This window comes from Molothrus aeneus, chromosome 10, assembly GCF_037042795.1.
Source record: "Molothrus aeneus isolate 106 chromosome 10, BPBGC_Maene_1.0, whole genome shotgun sequence".
Lineage (NCBI taxonomy): Eukaryota > Metazoa > Chordata > Aves > Passeriformes > Icteridae > Molothrus > Molothrus aeneus.
In genome coordinates this window covers 17,737,881-17,761,593 of record NC_089655.1, presented here as the reverse complement: position 1 = coordinate 17,761,593, position 23,713 = coordinate 17,737,881, and the positions used below count along the sequence as shown (strand labels likewise).

The following is a 23,713-nucleotide window of genomic DNA, read 5'->3' as shown; positions in this document are numbered from 1 at the left end:
TGTCCCTGCTGGGATGGGGAGGAGGATGGGAAAAAATGGGCAAAACCCATGGGTTGAGGTAAGAAAAATTTAATAATTGAAATAAAATATAATAAATAATAATACTACAACTGTAATGAAAAGACAACAAAGGGAGTGAGAAATGAAACCCAGCAGAGACAGGTGATGCACACTACAGTTGCTCAGTGCACCCTGACTGATGCCCAGAATGTCCCCAAGCAGCAATCAGGGACATCAGTGCTCGCCACAGTGCTCCATGGTATGGAATGTCCCTTGGGGTCAGCTGGCTCAGCCCTGCTCCCTCCCAGCCCCTTGTACACCTGGCTGCTGGCAGGGCATGAGAAACTGGAAAACCTTTAACTTAGAGCAAGCAGCACTCAGCAACACTAAAACAGCAGCTTGTTACCAACATTATTCTCTCACTGACTCCAAAACACAGCCCTGGACCAGCTACTGGGAAGAAAGTTAACTCCCAGCTGAAACCAGGACACAGATTAAAGTTAAACCCAGCAACAATTATGATTTTAAAACCCAGCAGGACTCCAGATGTGTTTTATTAATTACTGCTATAATAAAAAACATGGTGTATTCAACCAGAACGTCCATGTTTGTTTTAATATGAATTCATTGTACAATAAACAGGTTTTAAGCTAACATCAAATGTCTCAAAATTGCTTTTAGAACCCAGGCTCTCTTCCAAGTTGGATCACATAAAAATAAATACCAGGGTTTCAATTATCAATTTCTGCAATATTGATTTTTTAACACAGCATTCAGTAGAGCATATTATATTCCAAATGGAATTCTTATGCAGAAGGATATGCCCCAGTATTATAAAGGTACTAAATGATACTTACCTGTGAGACATTTGTGTGTAAAAATCTCTATTTGGAACATACCTGTATGAGAAGTTAAAGTATCTTGAGTATGTTCAGAATATACTTTGTGTAAAAGCTGTAGTAGTGTGTATTCTGTGTAGTCCAGATCTTAATCAATTGCCATTGATTGTCCAGTAAACACATTCTAATCAGCACAGCTGAGCTTTTTAAAACAGAACACAGACAAGTCCTGATCTGCTTGAAAAGGATTATCAGCAGCAATGAAAATACCTGTGAGAGTGCACTGGTACCTATTGCAAGGGACATATCAACAAGTTACTTTAATAAAAGAGTTGTGTGCCCAGATGAACTTTTTTCCTCTACTATTGACTAAATTTTAAAGGTCCTGCCAAAAAGCACATGAGTATTCAGTTTTTAGTCAGCATCAAGAGTTGAAGCTATGATTTCCTGGTAACTAGCTGGTACAATCATTACAACAAAGGATACAACACACACTAGAAACTTTGTAATTTTATGGTATTGATATTTGATGTATAAAAGGTTAAAAAAACCCTTTCCAAGTAGAATTAGTCTACATCTGAAATTACAACTTTCCCAACAAGCAGAGAAAACTATTTATCAATCAGTGTGTCCACAAATTTTGCAGTGTTTTGACTGCCATCAACCTCATTAAATAGGAGGAAACAGGCAAATATCTAGCAAGTGACTTGTCTGAAGTCACAGTGAGTCAGTGGCTAAAATAAGAACACAGTCCTGCTCTCCTGGTTCCCAGTCCAGCATGGCTTGAGGCTCCACACCACAGAGCTTCCCTGGGTATCAGCCACAGGAATTGGCAGCGGCTGGAGAGTGCAGGAGAGATGGAGATCCCCACAGGGGATAATTGAAATGTACACAGGGCTCTCACTGTGCTCTGGCAGGATGAGCCATTCCTGATCCAAGCTGACCAGTGCTCAGTCTCCCTGACCCTGTCTCAGAGAAGCCTGAGTCTGGAACACCAACACCTTTGTTCTCTCCTGCAGACCATCAACTGTGGCTGAATTAAATATCTCGTGACACAGCCCCCTCTCTCCTCTGGTAGCAAGAAAAAAATCATTACAGCTAGAATCAGTTCAGATTCTTTGTTCTGTAACATCTGTGACTGTTGTTTCAGAACTACAGCACTATCTGAAAAGGTACACTGATAATAAATTAGTAGCAGAGATTACCCCTTTAGCCCAAATGCTAAAATACTGCATTTTAAAAAATTAATTTCTTTTTCTTAGTCTGCCATTAAGTGTTTTAGAGACAACAAGTGACAGCTATGTTACTATGCTAGGACCAGTTTATATTCATAAAACACATTTATTTGTAAAAAACTGAAGATTCATGAATATTTTGTTAACTAAGATACTGGTATAGGAACAACCTACCTTTAATAATTTTTTGAGTATCTCCAAGTTCAATTAAATCACACTGCAGTAAAGCATTTCAAGTATGCAAACTGTGACAGTGACTTCTGCAAGAGATATTTCTTAAATAAACAAAACCATCACTATCTGAAAAATCTATCTCAGTAGAAGCCTATAGAGATAAAACCAGCTAATTTTTGAGAAGCGAGGGAAAATGAACACTGGTGAGATTATCTGTCTCCCCTGGCTCCGAAGGGAGGACATTTTGTCAGCTCCCAGGGAATGTGTTTTGCTGCACTGGCTGTGTGCAGCCAAGCTGTGCAGACTGAGCGGGCAGGGAACCTCCTGCTGGGAGCGTTCATGTTTTGGTACAGATTCCGTGCAGCAAAGTCAGTCTAGAAACAGCCGTGTCACAGAGAGAGAGAAAAATAAATGCCAAGCTGCTGAGTCTCTTCAGGGCTGAGCTCATGTTTCTATCTGAGGATTCAGTTCTGGATAAAACAAGTGCCTAACCTTACCTGCAGTGAAACCCATCACGAGTGTCTGGATCACTGCCTCCTAAATGTGGTCTGCAGATTGTGCTCATCATCATCAGATGATACAGAAACAGCTGCTTAAACCCTCTAATCCAATGCATGAACAGGAGCAACCAAGGAAAGAACAAAATGGAGAAAAATCAAAACAAACATTCCAAGTTATGCTTAATTTTTATTTGGCAGTAAATAAAAATCATAGTGGCAATATTCTACAAGATGATCACTGGAATTTAATTATTTGCTAGGTGACCAGAGGATTGGAAGGAAAATTATAAAGTATTCAAATATGCTTTTAATACACTGATCATCCAGAGTCATTGCTTTTTCACCACTTTTTTTTCTGCATTGCAGACAAGGCTGCACAATTATAAAAGCAGATCAGAGAATTCCCCATGATATTGTATATTGATTCAGAAATGAGATTTCAGGTAAGGGTCCATTTGCACAGATCTAACTACAGGCTTGGGATCACTGCAGCATCTGATTGTTCCTTTCTGCAGTATAGAACAGATCATTTAATTAAATTAGCATACCAAAACTTCACGTGATAACAGAACTTCACATTAACTGAAAAGTTTGCAACAATTAAAACATTTTTTTCTTTCCCTTGTTTCCCTAAGGTGTTGGTTAAATAAGTTAAATTTATGGCAAATTATCAGTATGCTTAGTCTGAGAATTCTTTTTCTTTGCATATCCAAAAATCTACCAATTTTCCCTTTTGAAACCTTGCAGATACAAAAAACAATCTATTATTCTTAGTATTCTTATTTCATGCTGTTATAAAGACTGTGGTGTACTTCATTCCAGCCAATAAGAAATACACTAGAACATGAACAATATGGTAACAGTAACGAAGATTTTGAAGTCAGTATTGTATTTTGGCACAGTAAGTATTAAATAAGCTTATATTTCTATGTTACTACTTCATGTTTAAAGTTAAAATGGCATTTTTTGAAAGTAGTTACATTTTAACTTTGATTAGTGTAGCAAATGTATTTTAGAAATGTTTTGCATCACATATTTTGAGGTATATTAAAATAATTTTTGAAATGCAAATTTTCACAACTCATTGAGGTAAACAGGAAAAACAGATGCACCAGAAATGACTGAGAGGGATTCTGGGCTAAGGAACAATCCTAAATTCCCTATTAAGGCAAAAACATAAGATAGAAACAGGAATTTTGCCAGAAAATAGAAAAACTGTATTTCAGATTTCCTTCAAATCAATCCTCACATATTTAAGGGAAAAAAGGCAGCTGTGAATAACAAGAACCCAACCTGTCTGTACCTTATAGTCCTTATTAACCTCTCTGATACTTTCAGAGTTTCACATCTTCTTCCAGTCCTTTCCTCAAGCAAACAACCACTGGACAACAATCACATAGGTCCACAAGTTATAAATACAATTACAGTATAGTGATACCCAAATTTCAGTGAAGTCAGCATAATTTCCAGTCAAACTATGCAGGAAGTGCAGAGGAAACCAATCCCCCAACCATACAAAACAGTTTGCTGAAAACATGAAGAAATCTTCTTCCAGGAGAAAATCAGCAAAGTAGAAAAAATAAAATGCACCTTCCTTGAATTTTATTTTGACTCTGCCTCTTCATCCACGAATTCAACGAGTGGAGCATGCCTGTTGGCCTGGGCACCTTCTTGGAAATTGACCTTTTTAATCACTCCTGCCTTGGGAGCCCTTATGGTGTGCTGCACAGAAACACAGCCAGAGTCAACAGCAGACACTCAGGGGCTTCCCTCCCCTCCCTCTCTCTCCAGCAAATGCCAGCATTACTGCTTGGTCCAAAGAGAATTGAACACACTTAATTCCTTCCTCTGACATATTTTATTTTAAACCTTCTTTTAAACATTCCTAGTCCATTTCTGAGTTTAATTTTCTCATGAATATTTGACAAGTATTTTGTGGAGAAAAATGCTGGATAATACATTTATATGAATTATCATCATCATATGAATGATCATCAGTATGAACAGCTGACTACCTCACTAATACTTTCTGTTGTTATAATAAATACCAAACAGAAATAACACACTATTAATCCAAAATGTTAATCAGAGAGCAGATTTGTTCCCTTAAGAGAAATCTGCAGATTTACTAAAGATATTTCTGTTTTCTGGCCAGGAGGGGTCTTTAGTGGGCAGATATTTGGCAAAATGCAGATGAAACACAAATACAGCTCCTAATGACAGTAAAGGAACAGCATGCTTACACACCAACCCCCAGCTGGTCTGCTTGTCATTGTACCAGGTTACTTTGATATTGGAGCTTTGCCTCTTGGTAGTTTTCTACATAGGATTAGTCTAGCATCAAAACATTTAAGATCAGATATTAAATCCTCACATCTAAGGACTCTCTAAATAACAATTTGCTTTTTAAATTTTACATTTTATATTTCAATAGCACTTTAAAAAAATAGCTCAGATAATGTCGGTCTGGGTATCAGCTGAAGAGGCACAAACACATTTAGCATCCAACTGCAAAGAAGTTTGTGTGTAGGTTTTTTAGTGCACACAGTTTTATTTAATAGAATTTGAGTGTAATTAAAAAAAGAACATGATAAGAGAAAGGCAGATTTTCTCAACAGTGTTAGTTCTGCTGCCACAAACTGTGGTTTATTTTAAACTAATAGTCAAACCAAACCAGTTCAGGCTACAGAAACTGTAATTAAAGCAATCTGAGCCACAGTCAAGCAATGTGACAAGATAAAATTCAGTCCTCTGAATGCTGTGTGAATAACTACACAGAATCTTTAGTGTGCTCCTCATAAAACTTTCTGTAAATATCATTACTATTATTATCATTAATAATAAAAGGATTATACACAAGAAGAATCCCATGTATATTTACAAAGTCCCCATTAGCTAAATCTCTGCTTGAAGAAACTGCAGACATCCATGTGCCTGGATCACAACCAGAGGACAAGAGACACACCAAGACAGTTTTGTGCTAGAAAAGTCAAAGGAGAGGAGGGGACAGAAGGCCTGACACCACCACCCAAATGCATGTTAAAACAGCTGCAAAATACCATGCATTATATAATCATCATTTGTTAGTAAAATAACAGCAAATATAATCCTCTGAAATCCAGTCAGACACAACACTGATGTTACAGCAGATGAAGTGATACTGACAGCTGCAAGCTGCACTCCACACTGAAATTCAATAATGCAACCAAAAATTATTAAATTTTGAGCAGATTTTTATTTTCTCAATTATTAAAACCTTTATATGTCACTTACCTCCATTTTCATAGCTATCATAACCATTAGAGGGTCTCCAATCTGCACCTTATCCCCTGCCTTCACAAACACCTGCAATTCAGGAGAAAATTGGGGGAAAAATCATTTTTGCCTGTACAATTCAGAATCAGCTGGATCTTGACTAACACAATGCACAGAGGGAGGGAGGTTTTACAAAACAGCCTCATATTATTTATTTTTGTTGAGCTGGGTATCTGAGTTCTCTAGATAGGGAAGAGTTCTAGATAGATCTCCTCAAGGGAAGGCAGAGCCTACAGAAAGAGGGTCAGTGCCACATGACAGGATGAACAGGAAGCCATTTACCTATCAAAGGAAAGACTACAAGAGATGATGTATAGTCTACCATTTCTGGGCTTCAGCAATTCTATTTTGAGAAAAGTGCAGAACCTCTTCCTGAAGCCAGTCCCTAAAGTCTTTAAAACAACATCCAGAAAGAAGATGGCAGGAGCCACCTCATTTTTCAACAATTACTCTGAATTGGAATGTTCATTCAGGATGTCAGAGATCCATGTTTTATGTACTCCATCCTTTATGCCTTTTTATTAGTGGCTGAATCTTTCAACCACTAAACTCTCCAGAAAATCTCTTTCTGTTGAAACTTTGTCACTGTACAGAGAATGCAGAAGACTTGCTGAGCTAAAGAAAATTAAATCAATTCACAGCTTAACAAAAGAGGCATTTCTGATTATTTCTTCTTTTGCAAGTGCATCTCTTTTGTTAGATGAAATGAATCAAACAGCCCATAACACTTCAGGGAGCTTTGACTTGAGAAGTAATTAAGATGAAGAAAAAACTAGTTAAGCAGTAGCATTAGTTCAGATCTTCCAGAGCTCTAGAGAAAAAATGGAAGCCTTAAAAAGCCATGGGTGGATGCTGAAAACTTGGAGTAAACAAAGCTTTTTCCAATCAGAAGCCACACAACACTGACATTACTGGCCCCAGTTCTTTCCTGGCAGTACAGAAGCTCTATTTCTGGCAGAGTAAATCTGAATATATTGGAGAATTCAGGTCCCATCCCGTTGTTATAATTACCTTCTCTACTGTGCCTGTCATGGGCGCCACAGCTCCACCTTGTTCTGCCCCCGAACTCACTGCAGACAAATATTTGGGCACAGGGAGGCCAATCTGAGCACTGCCTTCCTGCAAGAAGAAAATCCAGGACAGGTGAGTTAACAGCATGAGATAACAGCACCAGTAGATGGGCTCAGAGAGGGAAAGAACAGCACCAGCCTTAGGCAAAGCAGTCAGCTCTGAGGGTGGCAGAGCCTGGAGTCAGGGCTGCACTAGGACTGCGATGGTCACTGCTGTGCCAGTGCCTGAGGCCTAGGAAGTCACACCTGCTGCTGGAAGGACCAGCAAGGAAGGAACAACCCCTGTGACAAAGCAGCTCCACGTGGATCTTTGTACAAACCCTGTGTTTGTACCTTCCCTGTTCCTGCATCAGCAGTGCAGAAGGTTTTGGAAGTGCATAAAGGCTGTTTGCACAGGGGCAGGCACCTGCTGCAACAAGAGACACGTTGGCATCTCCACTGCCAGCCACTGCCAATGAATCCTTCACAATTTACAATAAAATTAATTCAGTGCTAAATTTAGTCTAAATTTCTCACTGTTACTCAAAAATCCCTTAAGTCCTCTCAGAGTTGCTTCCCAGAGTCTCTCAAAAACTCATTATCTCCCACATCCTTCCCATGCCCTAAAGTCCTGTGATTTCTTTTCTGATACCACAGGACCACTGAGCTTTCCCATTCCAGCAAGGGGTTATTTTGTCCTCATCACTGGAGCAACAAAGTTTTTGCTGCATTCTGCTAAAAGTCTTAAGGGGCTCAGTGCTAGAGGGTAATTACTGAAACTAATAATTTATTTATTTAATAATAATTTATTTATTTAATAATAATTTATATAATTTATTTATTTAATTACACTGAGTTACTTTAAGGCCTTGCAATGTTTTAACTGTAAATAAAAAATTACAACCTAATAATGCAATTAGAGTACCTCTTCTTTCAAATGTCATTTGCATATATGCAATGCATATAATGCCATGGTAACTCACAATTGCATATTTTAATATTAGCTGAAGTTACCCTTCCTCAGACCGGTATTGATTTATTTCTTGTCATATAATTTAAAAATCACAATTGAAATTAAAACACCAATTACAAGGCATTTCAAATATTTGTCAGTTTGAAGTACTTGCTACTGTTCTGTAACAAACTCAAATACCTGACAAATTTTAGAATTTTGTGTTCCCCTCTCCTAAACCATCATTTCCAAACCATAATTTCCTCACCAGATGTATTTCAAATTTTTAAAACAATTCTTTTTCTCACTCACTACAAGCAATGAATTTCTAATTAGAACAATAATCCAACAGGTATCAAAACTTGATAGGTCAAAGTAAGAGACTGAAATTGTTGCTCTCTTTCACATTCCATTGCAATTTATATTGTTCATTAATATGGATAAAAATCCAAAATTTTAAATTTGTGATAATAAAGAAAGGAACGTTACCGGGAAGAACAGATAAATGGTGTTGTCCAAAATGACCAACTTGGACTTAGACACTGTTCCATTTACTGAAGACCTCAAGTAAAGTGAATCACCTTCTTTCAAGATCTCTCCAGAAATCAGGAACGTTTTATCTTGAATCTGAAAGTTAAATGCTTTTATAAGGACAAAGGTTAACCCTTCATGAGCAATAAATCAAAAGATTGTATTTGTACCCTCATAACCTGTGATTCTGCATAGGCAACTCTGGAATTAAAAAAAACATTTTTAAACCTTATGTATCCTTTGTCTTTCAGTTAAGAGACTGTTCTGTATCCAATAAAAATAGCTCAGCAAATTATCTAATATATTCACTCAGGACATTCCTGAGTATTCATCCATTCTGGGTGCCAAATCTGAGAGAATAAGACATTCACCTACAGGGGATATTGAACACCCAGCCAAACACAACCCCCTTAAGCCAACAACTGGAGACTCTCACATGTGCACACACAAAATTAGCTACAACTAAGGCATCTTGAGCTGTTTACTACAGGAGCTCCTATAGCATGTACAAAGAAGCCAATTCTAGAGGGTATCACTCAATTATCTAACCAGAAGATTCCTCAGCTCATTTGGTAATCACTCTCCAATTTCCATCTTCAAAATAAAATGTTATCTTGCAGATAATGCTCTAGAAAGCTTTTATTTATCCCACAGAAGATCCATTCTCATGCAAAGAACAGAGCAGGAGTCCTGTGGAAAAAAAGTCTTTTTAAATGCAGATTTAAATCTAACTTCCCAGGTTTTAAACAGACAAATTCAACAAGGAAAATAAAGAATAAGACCTTTAAGTACTGAAAATACAAACACTTCTCTTAGCCTTGTCAGGAACATTTTGATAGCTCTTCCATGCCGATCCAGCATCTAGTACAGATAATTTCAGGTCGAAGTAACAGTGTATAGCAATGGATACAAGCAAACTAAAAACAGAATCCTGCATCTGTAATCACCAAGCAACTTTAGCAACAATTAGTACTAAGAGAAATCTACAAGAAATGGATTCTTTTATCTAATGAAGTATCTGAAAAAAATGTACTTGTACCTGCATTTTGTATGACCACCCATCTTGATTGTAACTTACAGCTACATCCACAACTGTTCAATAAAACAAAACATGCATGTGTGAGTAGATTTCACTGGAGTATCTAGAGAATGATGACATATAAACTGTATCAAGGCTTTCTTGATAAAAATGAGGCCTACCAACACTAAGATAAGAACAAGTATTTTCAGATTAGCTTACTACACACTGCAGAATTCCTACTGAATTCCAGACAATTTTTCTTTCAACGATGAACATCTGAAATGTATCTAAAATCTGTATTATCTGTACAGAAAACAAGTTTGTGAGGGGAGGAAGTACTCCTTTCACAACAAAAAGAAGTTCAAAAAAAGTAAATGTCACTCTTCTCTTTTTAAAATCTCAACCTCATTCATTTAAATGATGAGCATGAATTAGTAGTCATTTCAATTTGGTTTGCATTTCTTCAGGATCTAACAGTGTGGATTAAACATGCAATTCTGTGAATTCCCAGCTTACACTGCATAAAACTCATACTGATTCGATGCTGTTTCTTAGCCTGAATTTTCAAGCACCAGTTAAAATAACTTCATCCATCAAGTACCTCCCTTCCCTCCACACACTTTTTTATTAACTTACTGTTTTCCCCATCCAGCAGAGACAGTTTTCTAGTGTAACATATATTTAATCTTCTACCAGTGCTGGATGCAAATGGTGAGAATTTATCTAAAACACAAAATACACAGATATATTATTTTTCATTCTACTTCAGCAAAACACAATACTTAGAACTTAGGCCTTAAAATCATTGTCCTACTCTTACTACCTTCGTACTGATTAATTTATATTGCACAGAAAAGACTGGGGAACAACTGTAGTCAGAGAAAGTGACAATTCCTTGATCTCCAACACAGAATAAATTGATGCTGTGTGACCTACAGAAAACATGACACTAAGAAGGGCACTGGCTGTTTTCCATGAACACATCCCTGAACAGGACTAGAGAGCATCAGAATTCAACTACACCAGAGCAGGTCCTGATTAACCTTTAGGTGAAGGTTTCAATCAATCCCCACTGCTTCTCCCATTCAGAGCAGAGGTAATTTTGTCTCAAGACCTTGGCCAGCTGTAGGAATAAGAGAGGCAGAAGGTCCCTGCTTGTGCTTATCAAGAGCAAAGAGCTCACAGTGTCACTGACCATGAATCCCAAGGTCTCTCAGGCAGTGCCTGTCTGAAGGGCTTTGGGAAGTTCTCTGGACATTACAGTGGTGACATATTCCCTATCTGATCCTTAACAAAAGTTATAGTCTACCCTGTGTGCAAATACCTGGGAGATGCCAGAACGCAGAACCCTGAGCAGGCACAAAGTAGGGCAAAGAAAGAACATCCAAATTAAGCAACTGCACGTCAACTCATAAAATGAAACAATAAAAAACAATGATCCTTACCATCTGACTGATCTCTGAAAGCATCTGTTAGCATCTTCTCTTTCAGTATGAGCCCTAGAGCTGCCTGACACATAACTTCATGTGGAGTTGCCTTTTTGGCTGGAAATAGTTCATTATGGTGTTGAGGAATGAAATTAGTGTGCACATTTCCAGCCTCAAACTCTGGGTGTCCTGACAGGCTCAGTAAGAAATCAATATTAGTGCTTAATCCTACAATCTGTAAAGAAACAGAACAGAAGTATTTTGCCAAACTGAGTTACGACTACACAGCTTTCTGCTCACAAAGTTTATCAATAAAATGTAATTCATTCAACTGGTCTGTTTTATTATCAATAAAACCACTGACTGGAAAAAGACAAAAAACCAAAACAAAACCCAAAAGCTGCTTTCTCAAAAGCACTCTGTTATCTAAATGTTGCCTTTGTCCACTGTGAAGTTGAGCAAAGTTTCCCCAAAACAGTAACAGGAGGTAATTTCAGAAAAAAACCCCTACTTTTGGAAAATTGTGCTCTGAGTGTTTAGAAGAACATTCCTAACTTGACAATTGCTTCTTATTAAAAATGAGTTACAATAAATCCAGTATCCCATATTTGATCTTTTAATAGTAAAAAGTAGGAACGGGGATTTCTATAAGTTTACTAGATACTATCCATTTCCTATAGTGCAAAATACCCAATGAAACAACATTATTATTTTAGAGAAATCATTGACACTGGTAACCATGTTATGCTGTTAACATTTACTGACAGAACTGCTAAGAAAATTCTGAAAAAACCAAGAGAATTCTCTTATTTCTTTCTCTTACAGTAAATTTCATTTTTAGCTAAAACAATAAGGGGCCCAACACTTTCACTACCTCAGGCACATGAACATGACATTCATGTTGTTGATTTAAAAGTGTAAATTAGTTCTGCACAAGTAATATTCAGTCTCGCCTCAAGCCAAACCTTCTGAATTCCACTTTTGAAAACAGTTATAATACCTGTAGTTTTCATAGGGAAAAATGGAATGTTTCTTAAAAAAAACTGACAGCATATTTCTTTACCACATGTATAGTCTAAAAACTTAGTTCTTTTAATAAATTAAAAATTACAAGCAACCATTGTCTGATACAAATTCCACTAAAGAAACCATTTAAGTCTGAGAAAGCTCACAGTACAATTGAAAATGTTTTTTAGCCTTACCCTTCTACAAAGTCCCAGGTGCATATTCAAACTGAACCACAAACTTAAAAATCTATGTGTAAAACCGGGCTTCACACTTATTTTCACTCACTCCACCAATGAAAACAGTTTGCAAATTGGGAAAAAATACAACTTCTGCGAACAACTAATGAATTTGAAATGCAGTAGCAATGCAGGCTCCTTTTTGGAAACCACTTTTGTTTTACTGCAGTATTTTCTGCGTGCTTTTGTGGCTCAAGCTGTGGTACCACACTGGGTTCCTCCCACTTACGTTGTACTGGTGCAAGCTGTAGCGCAGCTTTCTGAGCGCTGCCTGTCGGTCCTCAGCCCAAACCACCAGCTTGGCAATCATGGGGTCATAATGCACAGAAACCTCATCACCTGAAATGCAGCAATAAAACAAAAATGCTCTAACATGCAACCACGAATTTATGGAAGTTGCTAATGCAAAGTACTGGGCACCACATGGCATCCAACACAGGCACAATTCATGGCCACAGTTCTCTCAAGATTAAAATTGTTTAAGGACATGATGTGACCTGGCATTTCAATTTCAAGGACAATTTCAGCACAGACGTTTTATAAATTTTATAAGTTTATAAATAAATTTATAAATTTTTGTAGAGATAACATGACTCAAATTCAGTTTTCTTTATTGCAATTAGAATGCAGGATTGCTAAACAGTGAGGAGAATATCACCAGCATGAGCCAGCGGACATTAATGTGGGTACAGGTAAAGAAGAGGTAAATAAAATATTCAGTGATTGACCAAAAGTACATGGAAAATCATAAGGAAGAATAATTCTGTAGGGATTTTTCTTTATAACACCACTCTTTTAGACAAACTTATTCAGACCAAAGAGGGAAATGCTTACAAAAACAAGTTCTTGATGTTAATTATTTCTTCTTCCATCACTGCCTTCAGTTTTACCTTGCCTGACTCCGGTCTCTATCCTGGTGAAACGATCTGCTGGGGGGGTGGATAAGTGCAACAGTGGCCCAGCTCCTGGCATAAAGTTATTATTAGGGTCTTCAGCATATATTCTAGCTTCAAATGCATGGCCCTGCAGCAGGATCTCTTCCTGCATCAGAGGAATCTTCTCTCCTGCTGCAACCTGAAAACAATAGGTTTTTTCTTGAATGCAGGATGAATATTCTGGAATGCTGATATATGAAATATTAAGTGTATTTCTTCTGAATTTGAAGAACTAGGAAGCATATTTTAAAAAGCACAAGGAGAAAAACACTGCTAAGACCACTGAACCTGTCCACCTTGTTTCTCTCTTCCAGTGTTGTTTGATCCCTGCTCTAACCCAGGATTCAATTCTCAATTTCCATGCCCAGATAAGGAAGACAAATGTTCCTTCTTTTTGCATCAGCATTGCCAGTTTAATTTTCTTTCTGATTACACTTCCCCACCCTTAATCTCACACTTCTTAAGCTGTTGTCCTCACTTTTAGATTTATGAAAACAGAATTGGGGTTTATTTCAAGTTCCCTAATACCCAAAACTTCCTGTGATCACTTAAATATGTAAATAATCTCTGAAAATTAGGTGTGTGAGGAAATCCACTGCTCCAGTCCACCCCACTGTACATCTATTTCAGAATGTGACTATACTGGTATAACACCAGACACAGGTTTTTGTGAGGATTTTTTCCTCCTACAGCCTGATGCAAGAATGACTTTTGGGTCACAGATCCATTTCAATTAAAGTTTTAGAAACCTTACAACATAGCAAAGGAAAGACCAGGACCTCACTCCCTCCCACTTTCCACACTGTCTGTTAATGCCTCTAAATACACTTTAAAAATGTTTCCTCTCTACACAGCTGGTTGAAATTCAGAGCACCTACACAATGCTCTACATCCAATACAGCAATGTGAGATGCTCCTGTGGAGCAAAGGAAACTCTACCCTGACAGCTGAGCAGGAGATGAGGATCTGGAAACCCATCCAGCCTCTCACAGGCAGTGTCACACAGCACTCAGGAGGAACTGTCCATGTAAAATCAATTAACACTCACCCTGAGCTGCCATTCCACCAAGTCTGTTCCAGTGATCATCTCTGTGACTGGGTGCTCTACTTGCAGCCTGGTATTCATCTCCATGAAGTAAAAATTATGTTGGGAGTCCATAATAAATTCAACTGTTCCTGAAGTATTTAACAGAAGGACACTTCACCTAAGAGTGTCTTAGGTGTCCATTTATAGAAAAGACATCCAAGCCACTTAATTCAACTATGCCAAGACTATTACTTCTGAATCAGACACACTGAATTTCATTAAATTCTATACAAATAATCTAAAAGGGTCACAAAATTGAGATCTGAAAACAGAAGGGTTGTGTCCTTATACATTTACATAACCTTTGTTTAGTAGCCATTCTCTACAGTAAGAGATGCATTTCATTAGCACTTTAAAAAGTGCATCAAGAGTCTTTGAAAGTATTCTGAATATTCATGGGATATGTAATTTTTTAAAAATAAATATCTGAAGAAAGCAGTGAGAAAACAAAGTTACAAATCATTTCAGGAGGTTATTTTTCATCTGGGAAATGGTGTGGACTTTAAAGTGAGTTGTGATTTTCTTTTAAAGACTACTGTTTGCATATAAAGTATTACCCTTTCTATGCTAAAAGAAAAATTATTTTCCCCTTGCTCAGCTCAAATTTACTAATTCATAATGCTCACTTTCCAACAACAGTTGAGTTGACCAAATTATCTGCCCTGAAATTTTTTTCTTTCTATCCTTCAGCTGCCACTGGTCTTGAGTTCAGGTATGCTAATTTAAATCCGTAATTACATCAGAATTAACTACATGATTACTTGTTTAAACCTCAAAAATTTGAGGGATGTGTGTCATACTCGAAAACAACCAGATGCCATTTGCTTGAGACTTAAAGTCTGACTAAGTTAAAAGCTGCACCTCCCCAGGCTTACCTGCTCCCACATAATTCACTGCTTTAGCTGCTTTGACAGCAGCTTCTCCAAGTCTCCTTCGAACCTCTGGACTAATTCCTGGCTGTAAATAATAATAGAAAGATTACAAACTATTGTTAAGTTTGTTGATATTAAACCTGGTATGCATGAATATTGAACAGAATTAACAAATGCAGTGAAACCCTGATCTATGTTACACTTGAAATCTACATAATACTTCTTTGAGAATCATTTTCCTAAAGAATGTAGGGTTTTTATTCAATCAGAACATCTTCAGCAGCAAAACTAAAACAGGTCCAGGAACTAGAAATAAATTATTACCCACTACATACATTCAGAGGGGGATAGCAATCACTATAAAAACATGGCAGTTCATAAAAAATATTAACAATTTTCTGCTCACCCCTGGTGCCTCTTCAATGATTTTCTGATGCCTCCTTTGCACGCTGCAGTCTCTTTCAAACAAATACACTGCATTGCCATGCTGGTCACCAAACACCTGGACTTCAACATGCCTGCTCCACAAAAATAAATGTTTTAATGTATTTTAATGCCCCAAAGAGACTTCAAAATTATAATTTTAATAGGATTTCTTATAAATTTAAGTGTCTGCCTTTAAATAAATGCCAAAATGTAAAGAGAGGCTGATATTATGCAGGATTTTGCTGTTTTAGAGTTATTCATCTTCTAAATGAAAGAGGATTCCTAATACCAACTACTGCAGTGAAATCTCATAGATTGTAGGATAAGCAAGACACGTATCTGAAGACTGCTACCTCTTTCTTAGTTATTATAATAAAAGTAAAACCACTTCACTATTAATTTGATAATGATTATTTCCATCATAATTTATTGTGCAGCAATTCACAAGAGACTGCAGCAGTCCTGGCTCAGGAATAACATTGTTCACTTCAAAACACCATTTCAAAGGACAACTATTAGGTGGCAGAAATTTATTCTATGCATAAAACTAATAAAAATACATCACCTTTCTGACAATCCCCTGATCCTGGCAAAAGAAATTCCCCAGCAATGAGTTTTTTCTCATGTCTACCTGACAGCATAAGCAGACCCTCAATTTCTTTGGGATAAATGCTTTCCCTATAGTGATGCTTCAAGGAAGAACAGATGTAAAGTACAAGAATGTCAAACAGACCTCTGAGACATTCTTTATAAAAAATAAATTGGTTCAGTTCCACAGGCCAGGCATGAGCTAAAGACTCTCACTTCTGTTTGAAACATCCAAGTAGAGGAAGATTAAATAACTGGTTTGGGACACCTGAGGGCAGCAGAAACACCATCACAGCTTCACTAAGGTCTATAGTTTGAACATTATAGTGATTTTTTTCCTAGATGTAAATCAATTTTAGAAATCTCACTGCCACATCTCCCAAGCAGTAGCATTTTAATTCCTGTCATTCAAAACAAAGTCACTACAAGAAATTCAATAAATTATAAACAATTTTGACCACATTAACAAATTTCATAGTGCAAATTGGACATACAAAACCAATTTTAATCCTACAATTAAGCTAGTTACGTTTATTTAACTAAACTGAGCTATTTATGTTTATTTAAGCAGAATAAACACTACAGTGTTTATATTGAAACATATTTCACACCTTGGATTATCTACAAATTTCTCAATCAGCATTGCATCATCATTAAAAGACTTCTTTGCTTCTCTCCTTGCTGATTCTAGTTGGTCCAGAAACTCCTTTTCTGAATGAGCAATCCTCATGCCCTAAAATACAAGAAAAAAGCTTATCCAAACAGCTAAAAATACACCATGAAAAACCTTGCTGCACACACAGAGTGAAAATTAGCTTAAAAATAACATTTCTTCTTTCCTTCAAAAACTTTAGGAGAATTGTGTATCAGCTTCCAGTAAGATAATCCTACTAAGTCCCACTGAAAGTGCCATAAGAAGTGTAAAAAATAGATATTATCATTCCATTGATATGAGTGAGCACAAAATTCAATTTTTTCCTCAAATATAGAAATCTTCCAAGGCTGGCAGAGAAAAACTTATTTTCTAGAAAATAAGTCTAGCTATTTTGGAAATAACTAAGATTTTCTATACATAATTTTTATTTAGACATTTATTTCAGAGCAAAGTCTGATTTAGACTGGGAGTTCACCACCCATTGAAAAATATCTAGACACAAAATGATATTTCTAATCATTTCTTATACAACATTTAAAACTGTTGGCAAAGGAAGTCACAGAAGCTATCACAGAGTAACAATTTAAAGTCATCTCATTTTGCATAAATCCACAGCATAACTTTTCTGCTTATGTGAATTACTGGAGATCCACTGAAACAAACAAAACTCTTCCAGTTTATTCCAGCTACTTATCTTCTGCATATCAAAGGGAAATTAGATTTCATAGTGCTAGATTGGCCATTAATAAATTTTAACACAAAGTACTTTTCCAGTTTTTGTTTTCTTTTCGAATATTGAGTTACAGATCCTGAGCCATGGCAACTTTACAGCACATATTGAACAGAGGAGTTCCTTACCTTTCCTCCACCCCCACGGACAGCTTTAATCATTACTGGGTATCCAATCCTCCTGGCATGTTCCTTTAGACACTCATCAGACTGATCTTCTCCATGATAACCTTCAACAACAGGAACGCCAGCAGCAGACATTATAGCTTTGGAAGTGCTTTGACAGAACAGTTTTATATTTAGAATGATAAAAATATTTTTTTCTTACTTTAAGCTCCAACCTGTCTAATGCTCCCAGTGTTAATTCTCTCCATGAAAATAGTTCCACAGTAGACCTCAACAGGACTACTTGCATAGGTGGTTACACAGCATTGGACTGTAATTCAGCACATACTTCCAACAAACATTTTTATTTCTCCTAGCAGGATTACACTTTAGTTTGACTGTTTTTCCACATTATATATGCCAAAATTTAACAATTTCAAATTAAAACACTACAATATTTAAAGCTGTACAAAGGCAAAACTTTTCATTACACAGGCTACATTCACACCACACATAAAACCCTCAAGCATAACAACTCTAATTTCCAAAATGCATGCAAAGCTTGTTAAATTACTGAGGCAATTTACTCTCACATTATGAGGTGATAAAGTTAATTCTCTCTAACTACGATTATACAGTTCCTGTGTCAGTATTAACTTCATTTCCATAGTCTTGATTTATACTTCATACCTTTAAAGTCTTTCTTTGATCTAAGAAACTAAGAATAAGATTCTCTGTGATGAACTAAACTTATAATTTTACATGAGCCACCACAACCCTGATGATTTGGTGCTTCTTTTCCACTGCTCTTTTGACCTATCCAATCTGACTTCTGAACCTTTACCTATACTACACCTCAATGCTTCAATTCTGGAAAAGTAGAACCATTACTTATTTAATTACTAAAATCCCAATAACTGAACAATCTTGACTGTTTATGTCCCTAAATGAATCTATAAACCTGGAGTTTATTCCTTTGAAGAAAACAGTAAAAACACATTGCAAATTGACAGAATAAAACAATTACAGAGCAACTGGTCATTTGTTAACAAAATTATCTTTGCCAAGCTGTAAACTGCATAACCAAGTAATAAAAAAGAAATAGATACCTTTTAATACCCATATCTCTGATAGCAGATGAAGGAGGACCTATGAAGATGATTCCCTGCTGCTTACACAGCTCTGCAAACTCTGTGTTTTCTGAGAGGAAACCATAACCCGGATGAATAGCCTAAAACAGAAAAATGTTACCAGCCTGTTTTTGTATCAGTTTAGCTTAGAAAACCCAAAAATTTCATAGATCATTAAGGAAAAACAAGATGAGCAAAAACAAAGAACTAAAGACACGGAAGTAACAGAAAATGTTATTGATCTCCTTACCTGTGCTGCTGAGTTCTTGGCCACCTGCAGTATTTTCTCCATGGCCAAGTAACTCTGCTGAGAGGGTGGTGGACCAATGCAATATGCTTCATCTGCCTGTTTTACAAAAAATACATACAACAGAGACTGGTTACTAGAAATTTAAATTACTTTCTAAGCTAATTATATCACTTATCAGACTGCAGTTGAAATCACTGCCTTTCCTCATGGAGAGGCTCAGCTGGGTGAAACAAATTCCGACTTTTTCCCCAGAATCACAGTCTACTCTCTAACCCCTGGCTGTCCAGAGTCTGGAAGCCAAACTTGAATGCACTTCCTGTAAAGCTGTCAGGTGTTGAGACAGACACCAGGCAAACTTTCCATCCATTCAAGGAAAACTTGGCAATAGGTCTACAGAAGTGAAAATCAACTTTGTATCAGCACCCAAATCTGCTTCACCCATGGAACTTATCAATGAAAAATACTGTTATGAATGAACATCAGCCAAGTTTAATGAATATACTTCACCATTGCTACGTGCATGGAATTCCTGTCTGCTTCACTATAAACTGCCACAGATTTCACCCCCATTTTCTTGGCTGTTTTCATCACCCTGCAGGCAATTTCTCCTCGGTTTGCAATGAGGATCTTCCCTATGCTGTGACCTCCTGTTTGAAAGGATGAAGCACAGTGAGAAACCAAGCCACAAAAACATCCCTGGAAACAAAGCAAATTTAAAATTCTGGTTTCTTTTACATTTACAAAGTTTATGCATTTCTTCAATAATTGAAAAAGCATGCTTCACCCAAAAGCATTTTCAAACTGCTCTTCGAATTCTTAACTCAGAGTCCTTATGCAGAGGTATCTTTAAGCCTTTTTTTTTCTTTTTTAGAATTCAAGAGATATACCCTAAAAAAATCCCACTTCTACATAACAGCTAATGCTTAGAGTTGTATTATGTACCTTCTGGACTAACTAGGAAACAATCAAAGCTGTGCTGTGTCCCCCACAACAGAAGTGATTCACATATGAAGAGCACCATTCCCCCTTGATACACAGTGACAAAGAAATAAAAAGATATCAATTTTTATTGGTTTGGTTTTTTAATCAGTTACTTACAAACTTCTAAAAACTGTCATGACAGCAGCCACAACTTGACAGAAGTATGAGGCCAACACTGACAGAAACTTCTCAGTGAGAACTAAATAGCTTAAAACTAAACAATAAAATGAAAATAGATCTCTGAATTCTCAAACATAACTTTTTAGATAACAGCAACACAGAGTGAGTTTAAATAATCTTGCTAAACCCCTTTACACTCCTTTATATATTATTTAAATACCATTATGCCTATAAAACAATTATCAGAGACTTTGCAACATTTGTATCAGAAAAGGACTCAGAGAAAAACATCACAAAAAATAAATCGTTTTCATTAATTTCCATATACCTAAATATGATAGATAAAATTATACAAAGTGTTGTTTAAACATTAAAGACGATTTCTCTTTGGTTAGCTACAGGTTCCTTTCTTCAAAAGCTGTGAAGATACTGAATATTTATTAAAAAATGCTGCAGTTTTTCAGCAACTAATACTCTAAAACCATCCACACTGTATAGCAATTTAAGCTAGTAGCTAAAGAGGTGAAATTTCATACCTATTGTTGAGGCCCATTTCACAAATATTCGTACTTGGTTCCATTGCCTGTGCAATTATAAAGGGACAGAAGTGTTACAAGTGCATATGAACAAGTGGCAACTGAGCTACTTTTATTTTCAGGTGAGAGAAGTACAGCACTGAAACTTCTGATACATCTACTGACACAGAACATATTCAGGTGTAACAAGGGAAGTTGCTCAAACTTTACCAGATCACCCAAGTACTTTCACTTGTACAAAATAAAAATTACCCCCATGCTTTTTTAGTAGCATTCAAACAGAAATAATCAAGGAGCTTTCTTAAAACAAACAAGAAAAAAAACCTCTTTTTGTGGACAGAACAGCCAACAACTCGCATTTATTTATTACAGAGAGGCCAACTCATGAATTATTTGGGAAAGAAGACGTGAGCAAACATAAGATAAAAAAGCTTAAAAAGGCAACAGGAGCTGCTTTTGTAGAGCAAAGGTGCAAGAGAAAAGAATGTGAAAGAGCAAGAGTGAGCTATGGTGGCTTTTAGAAATGGAAAGTAAAACTTCAGATAATTAATGTTAACTAAATGAAATAACAGCAGTGAAGTGACTGGATAGAGCTGTGAAAGCAAACTCCTGGAACTGTTTTAATTAGTATGTAAAACAACGTCGGAATTTTGGATCAAGTCCAGAATTCTTTAAGCGTTATCGGACAAAAAAGACACGGGACGTCCTCGGCACCACACAAGTAGAGCTCGGATGTAACAGAGGAGGAATTTGTGCATGTCTTAAACTCTGAATACACAGCTGTCATGGTCACCTCCCTGCGCACAGCCTGCGGACCGACCCCCGGGGCCGGAGCAGCTTCGTGGCACCCGCGGCATCTGCCACAACCATTCCCTAAGGCCCAGCAGGGCTTATTTGCTCTTCCTTCCCCCAGAGCAGCCCGGGCTCCCTGTGTGTCCCCTCACACCCCGCAGAGCCCCCTCCCCTCCTGCCCGGGCAGCGGGCTCCGCGCTCGCTGTGGGCAGCTCCCCACGGCTCCTCAGGCCGCCCCCGGCCCGCACCCACGGCTGTCCCCGGCCCGGCCGCCCCTGCCCGCGCTCGGGGCCGCTCGGGCCTCCCCCGGCCCGCACTCACAGCCGGCGCAGCGCCCCGAGGCAGCCGCGGCCCCGCTCGGCCGCCGCCAGCGCCATGTTGGGAAGCGCGGGCGGCAGCGGGGAAAGCCCTCCGGGGGAGGGAGGGAGCGGGCGGAGGGAGCGCGTCACCGGGAGGAGAGCCGGGCACGGCCGGGGCCCGCTCGGGGAGAGCCGCGGAAATGGCTGTCGGGGGCGGGGCTGGGCTGCACCGAGGAACGGCGCTGAGAGGGCCGATGGAATAAATTTCATTTAAATGTGAAACGATGCGTGTCGCTGAAGGGTTGTCGGCCCTGTGGGTGCACGGACTCAGCTGAGCGTGCTCCTTCAGGAATGATATCCGGGGTTGTAGTGGGACAGCGACACACAACGGAGAGGGTGCTTGGGAGAGCGTGGGCATCCTCGGGTGCCTCAACATCCCCAGATCCGGCATCAAAACCGCCTCGGGCAGCAGAGGAGGTCACAGAGGGGGGCGATCAGAAAGCCGTCAGGATCTATTCTGCTCCCTCAGGCTTTGGAGCTTTGCAAGCCACAGAGCCACCGAAGATTTGGGCTGGAAGGGAGCTGAAAGCTCATCACATTACATTACGCTCCCTTGAGGAGGGACATCTTCCAGCAGCCCAGGTTGCTGCCAACACCATCCAGCCTGGCCTTGGACACTTCCAGGGATAGGGAATCCACAGCTGCTCTGGGCAGCCTGTGCCAGGGCCTCAGCACCCTCACAGGGAAGAATTTCTTCCCAATATTTATCAGTTTAAGGCCCAGCCCACCCCAGTGTGGGGCCTTGCTAAACCTGCCCGGCCCCAGCACAGTCAAAATAAGTATTTCCATTTGTTGTTTACAAATAGCAAAGCTGCCATGCTTTTTTTCCACAATGGGAATACACAAGCTATCAATTGCAATAGTGGCAGTGTTTAGTGTCTTAAGTGTTCTCCATACTCTGAAGCATTTTCTTACATGAAGAGCATCTTCAGTATGCAGGCAATCTCTGCTTGCTCCATTCTTGCTGTTTTTACTTTGCCATGGTGACCCCTCACACCAGTGACTGGAAGGTTCAAGTAGGTTAAACAGACACCAGATCAGCTTGGCGAAATCATCCCTTGGCCTTGACTGCAAGAGGGATCAGCACTTGCTCTATGGGTGAGATTTTAAAAACTAAATTATTAAGTGAAGCTTCCGCTTTTCCATAAGCCATTCACTCCAATCTTCTTCAACATAAGATGCTGACAGTGTAGATCCTACTTTTGCCTTTCATAATCCAGAATTTTAAAAAGTCATGTTTAATTTGTCTCTAAACACAAGATGGCAGCATTTTATGTAGTTTTAACTGTTGGACACTGAGGAGAGCAACAGATATTTTACAGTACATAAAAATCAGAGGTGGCAGAGGAGGCGTTTAGCAATAGAACTAATGGAAGTGGCAAACTCATTTACATTGCAAATCTCCTCTTGATGGAGGCATCCTGCCAGCAGGGCCTTTAGGGCTTGCAAAATCAAGAGGGATCACCAGACTCTACATGCAGATGTTTGAAAGTACCATGTAATAAAGCATAAATGCAGAAATAATAATTTCCTCAGTGACACCAGTAATATCTTTGATGTGCACATCCATAGTCTGAAGCACTCAGGTGAACCTGCCAATGTAGTGGATAGGTAGGTTGGCAACATTTTTTTTTAATTTTATTGTGGAAGCTGGGCATATTTTGAAAGCTGCTTTGATTAATAATTTGAGCCGTTTTCTCATAACAATTTTTCCCATGAGCAGGTTGTGAAAAATATAATGTGAAATATGAATTCATTTTCCTTGACCTGATGACAAAAAAGCCACTCCTTGGTAAAACGAGGTTAAACATTGTCTGGACTCATGATTCATTATCTTCAAACATTTTTGTGATCTAGGAAA

The 23,713-nt window shown here is 38.2% G+C and overlaps 1 protein-coding gene across 1 annotated transcript; it reads right to left on the bottom strand.

Annotated features, from left to right (window-relative positions):
* Nucleotides 1-2,915: 2,915 nt before the first annotated feature.
* Nucleotides 2,916-21,896, bottom strand: MCCC1 (methylcrotonyl-CoA carboxylase subunit 1). The gene is made up of 19 exons (XM_066556384.1): nucleotides 21,815-21,896; nucleotides 20,702-20,748; nucleotides 19,572-19,711; nucleotides 19,065-19,160; nucleotides 18,794-18,915; nucleotides 17,709-17,856; nucleotides 16,807-16,928; nucleotides 15,588-15,699; nucleotides 15,185-15,266; nucleotides 14,271-14,398; nucleotides 13,178-13,361; nucleotides 12,517-12,626; nucleotides 11,062-11,278; nucleotides 10,253-10,339; nucleotides 9,635-9,687; nucleotides 8,554-8,691; nucleotides 7,075-7,182; nucleotides 6,022-6,093; nucleotides 2,916-4,470 (listed from the first exon to the last, which is right to left on the bottom strand). Exons 1-19 carry the CDS (start codon nucleotides 21,868-21,870, stop codon nucleotides 4,351-4,353), a joined length of 2,142 nt encoding a protein of 713 aa, XP_066412481.1. The 5' UTR covers nucleotides 21,871-21,896; the 3' UTR covers nucleotides 2,916-4,350.
* Between the last annotated feature and the right edge of the window lie 1,817 nt (nucleotides 21,897-23,713).

Bases quoted from the DNA above. Each gene is read 5' to 3' on its own strand.
- MCCC1 (XM_066556384.1), bottom strand. From the start codon at position 21,870: ATGGCGCTGGCGGCGGCCGAGCGGGGCCGCGGCTGCCTCGGGGCGCTG. The intron at 19,712-20,701 runs GTATGAAATTTC...CCTTTCAAACAG, and splicing joins GAAATGGGCCTCAACAATAG to GAGGTCACAGCATAGGGAAG. The intron at 13,362-14,270 runs GTGAGTGTTAAT...TATTGTTTTCAG, and splicing joins TGGTGGAATGGCAGCTCAGG to GTTGCAGCAGGAGAGAAGAT.